Source organism: Sinocyclocheilus anshuiensis, unplaced genomic scaffold, assembly GCF_001515605.1.
Source record: "Sinocyclocheilus anshuiensis isolate Anshui unplaced genomic scaffold, SAMN03320099.WGS_v1.1 scaffold997, whole genome shotgun sequence".
Lineage (NCBI taxonomy): Eukaryota > Metazoa > Chordata > Actinopteri > Cypriniformes > Cyprinidae > Sinocyclocheilus > Sinocyclocheilus anshuiensis.
This window is the reverse complement of record NW_015555715.1, coordinates 2934811-2945948: the sequence shown is the minus strand read 5'-3', so window position 1 is coordinate 2945948 and position 11138 is coordinate 2934811. Positions and strand designations below refer to the sequence as shown.

General features: G+C 41.2%; 1 protein-coding gene across 7 annotated transcripts in view; it reads right to left on the bottom strand.

The window, feature by feature from the left end:
* Positions 1–5068, bottom strand: part of LOC107672253 (protein groucho-2) — a 39511-nt gene extending 34443 nt beyond the window's left edge. For 4 of the 7 annotated variants that reach the window (XM_016465356.1, XM_016465359.1, XM_016465360.1 and 1 more), the window contains exons 1-5: positions 4711–5068; positions 4083–4240; positions 3325–3425; positions 2487–2550; positions 986–1030 (exon numbers count right to left, since the gene is read on the bottom strand). In XM_016465356.1, coding sequence (XP_016320842.1) covers positions 986–1030; positions 2487–2550; positions 3325–3425; positions 4083–4106 — 234 coding nt within the window. In that variant the 5' untranslated portion in view covers positions 4107–4240; positions 4711–5068. Of the gene's footprint in view, positions 1–985; positions 1031–2486; positions 2551–3324; positions 3426–4082; positions 4241–4379; positions 4464–4710 lie in introns of all 7 variants that reach the window. The other 3 variants (XM_016465358.1, XM_016465357.1, XM_016465362.1) reach the window with 3 other exon arrangements.
* Positions 5069–11138: the final 6070 nt, after the last annotated feature.

Here is an 11138-nt window from a genome sequence, read left to right as displayed (position 1 = left end):
AATCATTTGTTCGTATTTACACAAGCAAGCGAATTTTAAACAATTCCAGAGAGAAAAGGCGAAAGGGAACTCGATTTGTTACTGGCGCGCTGTTCACGCACAGCCGCACACACATGAAGCACGCACACGCGTTTCAGACGGCGCGCAAACACCAAACTGAATCCTCTTCTGAATCCTCTCTAACAGACACATACACATAAAATTATGACAAAATACCCATCTCGACAACATCATTTAGTCGCCCAGAGTGAAGATTTAGTCGCATATGCGAGTGATTTACTCGCAATGTAGAGGGTTGCGTCGAAAGACACATCTTTTTCGCCAGCACCTGACCAATTAATACTAGTACTTACCTACTCTATTCGCTCTAATTTATTTGAAATAAAAAAAAAAAACACTGTGTACTGTGCTAGACTAACTGAGCTGGCTTTAGGCACTTGTTGGAAAAGACATGGAATATCCAATTAAATCAAAGAGATAAACGACCAATTAATCGATTATCAAAAATACATGTTAGTTGCAGCCCTAGAGAAAATGTAGGGTGAAAATTGATTGGAAGGTATGAATTTATGGTGGTCTATTTTTCCCTTAGCGTAAATTTATAAAGGGTGTCTTAAATGTGCTGACATAATAGGGACTCCTCAGACTCTGCTCCCTTTAGTCATTAAATCACACAGCTCCTCCTGCCAAAGTCCTGACTTTAATCTTATCAAAGCTGTCTGACCACACTCTACTCAGCACAAGCAGGAAAAGAGACTTGACTCTGTGTGTGTGTGTGTGTGTGTGCTTGTAATGTCCTGACTTCTAGCCCGATTCTAACTGCTGCTCAAAAGAACACAGTCCAGTCTCTCTCATCATCTCTACGGAGTGCACTTCACTTGTCTCCTAACACACCAGTGACTGCATTGACTGACATCTACACACACAGCGCATAGATCCTCTGTGACTTAGAGATTGTGTGAACAGGGATCAAAGGACTACATACCTGTTTGTGCATTTCAATGTTCAGCCCATAGGACATCTCATAGTACTGAAAGAAAGTGAAATGAAAAACACTCAGTTTTTTTTTTTTTTCAATCCGAGCCACATCAAACATTTTCACCTCACATCACAGAGTAGGGAAAAGAAAGTCAGATTCTGGTGAAACATGAGGGAAAAAGAGGAGAACAGGTTTTTGATGCACACTTCAAAATCATGTCCCATAACAGTGTCTCATATCTGCACAGCTTCTCCTTCTTTGTATAATACTGATGAAAGTACACAGTGGAAATTCCACTTGGATTTTAGGTCAGAAATCCCACGTTTAGAGCAATAAAATTCTATATATTTCACATAATTTTTAGCTATTTAATAATAATTATGATGATTTCTCACAAAGAGCTATTTCTAGCCAAAAAAAAAAAGGTTGCATCCAGAAAGAAAACACACAAAAAAAAAACACAAGGAGCACAGAAATGTGTATAAGTTTTCCACTATAATTTGATCAAATTTCATGATTTGTACAGGACTAAAAGGCACTGTTTCCATCACTCTGGGAATCCTGTTTGTATAATCAAAGTTTAATCTATATATATATCTTATGATTTTGTTCCAATAAAACCTACTAAGTTTTTAAAAAATTGTAATAATAATAATAAAAAGATCTCCTAATAAAAAGACCCTGATCACAGTGCAGTCCTGCAAGTCTAGATTCTGACACTATCAACTCAAACAGTCAGCGTGGGGATTCTACAAGGGTGTTTACCTAACCTCTCCTCCTCCTTTCTGACATGCTTTTTCCTGTGAATGGAATGTTTAACTAGTGTCCCTGGGTATTGGTTAAAGTCATCGCTCACGTGTTTACACAAGGTAAGAGAATACACTTCCACAGTTTAGCCTTGTTTAGTTATACCACGAAAAGCTTTGTTTTTCCTCTCCCTATCATAAATCCTAACATGAGGTTGTTTTGATATCTTGAACATCTACTATTGAATTTAGGGCTTCGGTGTTGCGTAAATGATTAAGCCCGTGATTATGATTAACACTGAATTTATGTAGCCGTTTGTTTGTGCGTAAAATCTGGTTATCAAAGACAGAACGCTGCAGAGACTTTGGATTTCTGCTACAATTGAGTATTTTCCCAGACGCCTCTGGCACTCCTCCATCACCCCTCACCCAATTTACGGCCATGCATTTGTCTGAGAGCAGCGTCTCCTTGGAGAATAATCAGATCCACACACAGAGGGAGGTAGAGAGAAGGGGCAGAGAGAAGAGGGGACAATGCTGTGGTCATTGACCCCTAAGGCTAAGGGTTGGTGTATGAAAGGGCCCGAGGCTAAGAGCAGTCAGTCAGGGCCCTTTAATAAAGCAGGAGGCTGAACTAAAAGCACCAGAGGGGGTTTCACAAACACAATCTAAAACACACACATACAGAGAGACACGCAACAAGGCATCTACCCTCACCCCAGCTACTAGCTAATGGCAGCTTACATATTGGCTAATCTTACCATGACATAATGGCGCTGCATCTCGGTCTTCTCATTGGCTAGTTTGTCGTACTCCACTTTAAGACTAAGAGGAAAACAAAGCACATCAGTTACTGAACAGACATGTGTTTTCACTGCTTACACACGCAAAAATAATCCACACTGCAAACATGAAGCTAAACAAACAAGTGCACATTTTTACAGGGGTTCATTTAAATAGTAAAATCAATTTTAACACTTTATTTTAGAAATCTCCTGGTATTAAAATTCTGGACAATAAAAATGATTATTTTCATATTATCAAATACATTTATTATTTCATATTTGGGCCAAAAAAATAATTTTGATATTATGGTCGATATTAAAAATATGACTGTTTTCTAAAACAATAATCATAATACATCATATATACATCTAATAACAAATTAATCTCAAATCTTTCAAATTTTGTAATGCTAAAGTTATTCACTGAAATTGACTAAAGAAAAAAAAATACCTGAATGAAATAACTTAATTTGAAGTCCTTGTTGTAACAGGAAAACACTTTTAAAAATTGTAGTTTTAAAGGGTAAATCTTCACTGTAATCACACACTATCACTTTAAAATTAACATTAAATGGTGGCTAAAATAGTGTAAAAACAGGCAAGAAAAAAAAACATGTAAAATTAAATATCCATAACATATCCATTACCTATATGGTGCCAATACATCACATGATCCAAACAATTTTTTTTTCACCACACACATTTAAACATGAAAAATTAAATTTAGCTTTCCTCCCTTTCGCCCGTGAAACACAATTAGGTGAAGCGGTAATTGTACAAGCTACTTTACGGCCATATAACTCTAAATTATTACCTGTGATACTGGGCTTGCAGGAACTGAAATTCGTCTTTGATCCTGTCACATGACTCCGCCACTGTGAATTTGAAGCCTGGCTGACCAGGCTGGTGGGGCGCCTGAAAGACAGCCATCACATCAATCAAACTCAATTACATCCTCAGAGAACCAAATTTGTTTTCCACCGACTGCAGAGCGAGGCTCTAATGCATTCTGGGCCCTGGGAGATCAGCTCTAATATTTCAGCCTGAATGAGGGCTGGGGTGACATCCACGCTACAGTGACATCTGGGAGATAGCTGAAGCACCAGTAGCTTTCTGAAAGGGGGGGGGTGGACTTTACAGATCTGGGTCTGCCGTTTTAGTGCCTCACATAAACACCGGCGGGAGAAATGGGGTCGCCTCGCTTGGATGGGTCTGAGAGTGCCAAACTGCGCCTGTTAAAATGCTGTTTTTTTTCAGCCTCACTCTCTCTAAACCAGGTGCTCGTGAAAAACATGAAAACATACTTGAGAACAAAGACGATTTCTTTACCATACAATGTCAACTACTTTATTGACAAGAGGCGTTAGGGGTTTTTACCCCACTTGATTGTGCTTCCAACCGCCCTGTTCTTTCACTTCAAAGCATTATCACAGACACCAAGGGCTTAGCAAATCAAATGAAGGTGCACATCAGGATGTCGTTCGTCATGGACGGGCGGCTCTGCCCTTGCTCTCCTGCTAAACTGATGCAGATGTAGCAATTATGTTCCATATCAGTTCAAGATGCACTTACCGGATGCCGGCCCTGTGAATACATCTTGAAATGTATCCTTTATTTATTGGAGGTTTATTTGGTGGGGGTGTCCACTGGCACGCCACTGTACTGTAAAAATCAGCCGGACACGAAGCCCACTGGACGCTGGGGGCAAAAATCCTCTCAGATCTCTGCTGCTGGAGCCCAAACAATGAAAAATAAACAAACAGACGAGGAGGAGACCGTTACATTCAAACAGAGGGTTAAAACCACGGTTGGAAATGTAAACTTGCGGTTGAGAAGAACTCTATAAGAGCGTTAATAACGTATTTTCACCTGCACTTTTAAAAAGAACTCAGTTCATTGTGCCAGGAAAAAAAACTACATGCGGAGCGCTCGAGCGAAACAACAGCTCCTCTACTATAAAAGAAAAACATGAAAATTAAGAGGGAAATTTTTTTTGTTTTTCTTTGTTTGGCTGACACTTTGACAGGAGCTCATCTAGCACTTCACATTACTTGAAAGAAACCGAATAATAAGACCGTAAATGAGTCGACAAAGTGATAAGTGAGGAGCTCAGTCAGTGTACGAGTGTGTGAAGCGTTTCAAGTCTTGGTTGGTTGGATAACAAGCTATTGTCGTTAGCTAACCTGCTAGCCCACTGTACCTGTCTTTGTGCGTCCGAACTGCCGAAACACTTCCACTGTTCCAGTAACTTCTGAAATGTTAATCACCGCTTCAATATCTGAGAGAAAGATATGGTTCCTGGTGGACGCGAACGGTGGCGAACATCTCTCGTGTGCTCGCTCTATCACAAGAAGCGACTCGATGAGAATCAGCTTCTCCGAGGCAAAGGAATAAAGAGACGCCAAACTCCACGGCGCGAAAAATGTTCGTGTAATCCCCAGGAAACACTGCCAAAAATATACTTCCGAATTTGAAGAGGTTTGGAACGTTTAAAAGTGTAACGTCGTACTTCGCCGCTCGAGCATTTCCCTTTCGTCCAGCAATGCAACCCTGTGCCACACACAGACAGTCTAGTACTGACACGAGGGCTGAGCCACTGAGAGAGCACCTCCTGCTAGCCAATCAGATGAGAGAACCGAGAGTTTTGCCCTGCCAGCCAATCACTGGGCCGTGTCCCCACGTGGGGACTGCATCCTGATGAATGACATCATACTCGCCATTTTAGATCAGAACAGGTAGCTCGTAATGCAGCCGTTGAGCATTTCTAGCATTTTTGAACAAAGTGGTCCGATGTCACAGTAAATGTCTTTGTTTGGAGATCTAATACACTCACAGTATAGACACTGTCGAATAGTCGTTCTGAGCGGAAAAACATCGACGGAGTGTATTAAAATCACGAGTGTATTACAATCACGATTACTTATTATGTCGGTTAAAACGTTAATGTTTACATAAAGTAAGTAAGCATTCTGCTTTAAAGTTTTTAAGAGAACAACCATATATGAAATGATGCGATTACACACGTTATGTTAAAGTTCTCGTGTTTTTTTCTGTATTTTGTGTACATCTGGCTCACGGTTTAAAAAAAAAAAAAATTAAAGTTGGCATTTATAACACGTCATAATTTCCCTTTATCTATTTTGGAACCAGTCTTAACATTGTATTATTTTCCTATTTAAATAATGCTGGTTTAATCGGTGTTTACAAAAGGACATTCTTTTTCAGATTTTTAAAGCTTAGTGTCCCGATCATAACATCATTTTGCACCCATCGTGTACATCTATACGAAAATGACCTATCATCAAGATGGACAGATAGCTAGCGTTGGGAATACGATGATTGTTCAGGTTTGATCTCCGTGAACAACGGCTGTCTGAACTCAGAAGAAGCGCCCAATCCTGTGCAGTTTCTTCTGTTGCACCCACGTGGGATCCCTTTGCGGCTTTACAGCTTCTCAGCCAATCACAGAGCAGCATTCATATTCTCTCGACTGCAATTGGACAGTAAAGGTAAAGGCTGTCATTCAAGAAGGTTTGTTGTCAATCAATACCACGCGGGGTCAAGCGCTGACAAATGCCTGTGCTTCTCGCTCTTCTGCCCGTGAATAGTGCCTGGAATGGCTGCTTAATTAGCTTCGAATGGCTTTTCTTTCCAGTTCAAACAATCTGTTACTACCACGTGGTAATGAGAGCCTTACATAAAACAAAGGAGCAAAGGAGCATGCAAACACTTAATAATATATAATATACATCTCTTCACTCATAATCGCATGTTACCCACATACCAATAAAGTCATATTAATGTCATCTACATTTCTGTAAACTAAGAGATCTTAATAGTTATTAGATGTGCATCTACATCTTCTGTTTTTAATCACAAGCAACTTTTAAAAGCAACTTCCAGAAAATGTAGCATCATTATAACAGAATAAGTTTTTTTTTGCTTGAAAAATTTATAAAGTATGAAAAAGCTAAATGTTTTCTGAACATGTTTGTTTACAAACAAGCTAGTAAGTATTTAGACAGTATTTACTAGTTTACAATTAGGACATTTAATATTGTATGTTAATACTGTTATTTATATATAGTTTTATAAATATGTAAAAATTATCAAATTTGCTCTTTTTTTTCTATTCCTATTTTTAATGTTTACTTTCTCCTGGATCTACATATTACATAATTTTCTGATTTTTAATATGCATACCAACATGGATAATCTACAACATATAAACACCAGGGTGGTCTTTTTAGGATTTTTAGAAGAAAAAATAAATCGCAATGCACCATGAATTTCCTTAATGTTTATTCCAGGTCTGGGACTACTTACAGCTCAGTAATGTGAAGTCTTTAGTATTTATGGACTGTGGTTTTGGTTTTGAATTGGGGGTGTCATGCGTAGAGACACACGTCATGTTCTGTGGTTGGCCTGTGACTGATACTCTTGATTCTGTCCATCCTTTTGATTAAAAAAAAAAAAATCAGGAGGTGCTTATCAGGGCTGTTCTTTTGGCTGAAAAAGAATAAGAATGTATGTGTGTGTGTGGGTGTTAGAACTGGCAGACTAATCTCTCCCAGGCAACCCCCAATGCTGCTCAATAGAAAGTGCTTGGATTTAGAGCAACAAAAGACTAGGCCTAACCCCAGGGAGAAGGCCAGGGCCCCTCCACCCACGCAGCCCTCCTCACTGTTTATTTACACGGAAACCCCAGCCACTGTGAAACTCCCACCCCCCAGAATTTACACATGCCACTATTTGCAGAGGTGCTTTTCATTCTTCACAGAACAAGGATCGCCCGCCCCATTCACAACCTGAGCTGCTGCCCAGTTCCCACACGTACACACACAACCTAAACACATGACTGAAAACAAGCCGGCTGCGCTTACACGTTTGAGTAACTATATGTGCACAGATTCCAGTTATTCAGGTCGTCTTGTGTGTTTTGATGTTTCTTCCTCTCGCCATTACAGATGGCTCTTTCTTGTTCTGGCTCAGCCGTTGTTAAACATACAGTATAATGCTAGTTCATAAGGAGGCTATACATCTTGTGAGCCCCATTAATGTTTGTACGCTGAAAATGAGGCACAGATAAATTGTTGAAACTGCACCAGCAGCCGTCACCATCCGATTGGTGCCTTATGCAGATTGCTCAGTATGTGGTCATTAATGTGACGCACATAAAAAGCCAGGGTGAAATGTAAACTCTCAGCCCATAAATGAGAAATGCGCCACACTCTCCACCACATTCAATCGGAAGGTTCCCGCTCATGGAGCATAAAATGGGGAGCTTATTTCCATGATGAGGGAGTATTGTGCCATAGCGCTGTCTCCGGGGCACTGACATGCTTGTGCTTTGGTACCTAAAAGCCAGGAGAACAGAGAGTGCAATCACACACACACATGCATTCCAAGCCCACAATGGGCCCAGTGTGTGGTGAAGGGAATTGAATGGCCCACAGTGTATCAGGGTGACTCGTCAGGCTGTAATCAATGCAAACAGGATGAAAGGCCTTATCAAAAGGGACAAATGCAGACATGAACAGTGTCGCCAAACAAAAAGGGATGGAGCCGTTGGCAGAGGCTCCGGTCCAGGCTGAATACAGCCAGCAGCGGGGAAACAGAGCCAATTACTATTCTGAAATTCTAATTCTCTGACATCAACAGCCACTCATTGATATCTTAAAGCCTCAAGTACAGGCATTAGCACTACAGGCTGCAAGCAAATCGGAAATGCATTGTCTCTGTGTTGCACTATACACAAATGAGAATGACACAATCTTATAGTACGGTCACATTAGCAAAATTTCAGCTAAATTTGGTGTGCAAAAAAAGGCCATTATACACTGTCAATAGTGTAGAGATATATGAAGCACCTCTCACACAAGTTGCTTTGAAACCACGCCGGATTTCGCACTCATGTGAAACTCCCGATCATGCGGATTCCCAATCAAATGTCTAGATTTCGCTTGCGAAATTTAGCTGAGCAATGGACTGCACCTTTACATTCTGATTGTTTTATACTTAGAATAATAGTATAAAATGATTTCAAATTATTTTATACTTAAAAATAATGTGGAGTCATCTCATTTTTGTATTATTATCTGGTTGTCGCTAATAAATGCAATCCGTCTCATTCCTCAGTGTTTTGATAGCACTTCAAGCCAAAATCTCATTACACGTGAGTGTCTGAAAGGTACAGCTGCCTTGGCAATTTGCTGGAACCGCCAAGGGTATAACGCTAGCAGAATTAACAGTAAAGGTCCCCCCAAAACCTCTCAACTACAATGACCTTCTCACTGTGTTGTCGTAAAAATCAATAGCCCTGTCTACACTGGCTTTAGAAGAGGCCTAACGGCCACAGAAATGCCTCACGCACACACTCCTTCTGGCATGCTAATATTTCACTACCAGTCAGATGGTCATTTTTTTCTCATTTGGAGGATCTGTTGAGAGTGTATTCATATCCTCAGAGCAAGGGTTAATGCTATTCAGCCTGTGACAATAAAATGCTACAATGAGTCCCGTTTTGAGAACACAGCCGCATTAATGACTATTGTGCGCAGTGACTGACTCATCTGTCAAGAGGCTTGTATGCTCCCATTTACAAAGCCTCTCCTCCTCCATAATGGTAACGGCCATCATTTATTCCGCTCAGGCTAGCAGACTGTGTGATATCAAACCCTTGAAGTCTGACCTCCTGTCAGGCATTCTTAGCTACAAAAAGCTACTGAAAGCCTCTCTTGTGCCATTGTTGATTAGCAATCCATTAATACACAGCATCACGTAGCTTTAGGTTAACCGCAAACCAGTGAGATGATGACACTTGAGAATACATTTTTTTTCTCCTACAGAGAGATTCCGGTGTTGTTGTAAACATTGCGAGACCCCGTCTGCTCTCTTGTTAGTGTCAAACCCGTGGCTGAAACGGCAAAAGGGCCCTCTGTTATCCTTGCTCTTGCCTTTTCTCTCCGAGTCACATCTCACTCTAGGCCGGAGCAATGCCGTTAGATAATTGCTAGCGACACTTACTTCGGCATTTACATAAATTTCACAATGAGCCACTAAAGTTCCCAGAGCCTTTCCTTTGAACTCCCAAAGCATGAACCGCTCCGTGTCTCTGCTGGATTCGTTCGCTCTCATTAAAGCGGAGAAGGATTAGTCACTGGGAGGGAGATTTTAATGGGGTATTGTTTCATTATTATTCCACAATGATCAACAAGGTCCTCTCGCTCGCCACTGAGTAACCCTCCCCCCCCTCCCCCAAAACTACCCCACCGCAGATTCTCGCTATTATTCTTCAGGGTCGTAAACTTACTAACCTAGCTCAAATTGTCCCCATAGGATGAAGAGCACAATGGGTCATAATCAAGGTGTAAACCCACCACACCTCGCAAGATGATGCCATCAGCATCTTAAAGATAGTGGAAGCTGTTTTTCACACGCCTTCCCCGCTTTGTTGGAAACATCATTGTCAGTTTATGCCCATGCAAGGGTGGGGGGGAGAAACCCCCCTAAAAGATTAATTCGATTCTAATTAGACTGTGCTTCTCCTGTATTTTCACACAAATCAACACTATCTGTTGTACATCTGCGAAGGTCTCATTTCTTGCGGTAGCAGTTAGATAAAATCAATGGAGTGTGATTGATGTAAGCTTTGTGCCTGACAGTTCTGTGATGAATCTAAGCAAAACTAATTGTCTGACAGATTTCCAGCGTGTGCGCGTGAATGTCTGCGAGTGCCGAGCTGCTGGAAAGAGAGACAGCGGAGCATATTACAGGAACATTGATGTGCATTATTTTGTAGATCACTTCAAGACTGCATGGGGATCTGTTGCCATGGGAACTGAAAGCCCAGTGGATTGTGGGTCAATCACGGAGAGACTTGTCTGAGCAGATAGAAGGGGGGAGTCATCTGTCTGCAGCTGAGAACGCCACCCTCGGGGTACGCTGCAGGTGGTTGACTGGGTCATCATGTCATCAGTGGGCCAGAAACCATAGCAGGGAGCTTCAATATGTAAGCATTGAACAGTGGGGCTGTTATTTTCTTGTGCCAGCTTGGTGGACTCTAGACTTTAGGGGGCAGCATGAAGGCTCCAGACCCCATGTCTGTCAAATGCTTTCTAATGCTGAACAAAGATGCAGGTGGAGCTTGTTTGCTTCCCCAGTGCAACAAACAGCTTTAGCGTGCTGTCTACTCTCATAACTGCTCTGTCGCTGGATGCTATTCCATGCCAGGAGACTCACCGCAGGTTTCGAGCACTGTCTACATGCCAAGTTGTTATCTCCTACGTGCTTGTTACTCAGTTCCAGAATGTCATGTGCACTGAACACCGCTATGCTTGCTTGCTGCTGCACACACACACTGAGATGCTACTGTTCAATCAAAATCGATTATTTTTTAATTTTGTGCATAAAGGCAAAAAAAATTATATTAATTTGCAAAGCTGGAATTAGGAATGCTTAAGTCAAAACATAATCTCTTTGTAACGGTGCAGTACCTAGTTGCCATGGGAACAAGTATGAAAAGTGCAATCCACGACAAAAGAAACACAACAATGTACGCTCGTATGATAAACGATGACTCATATTTTACAAAATGCAGCCGCTATTTCTAGATAAGCAGTCTGGCAG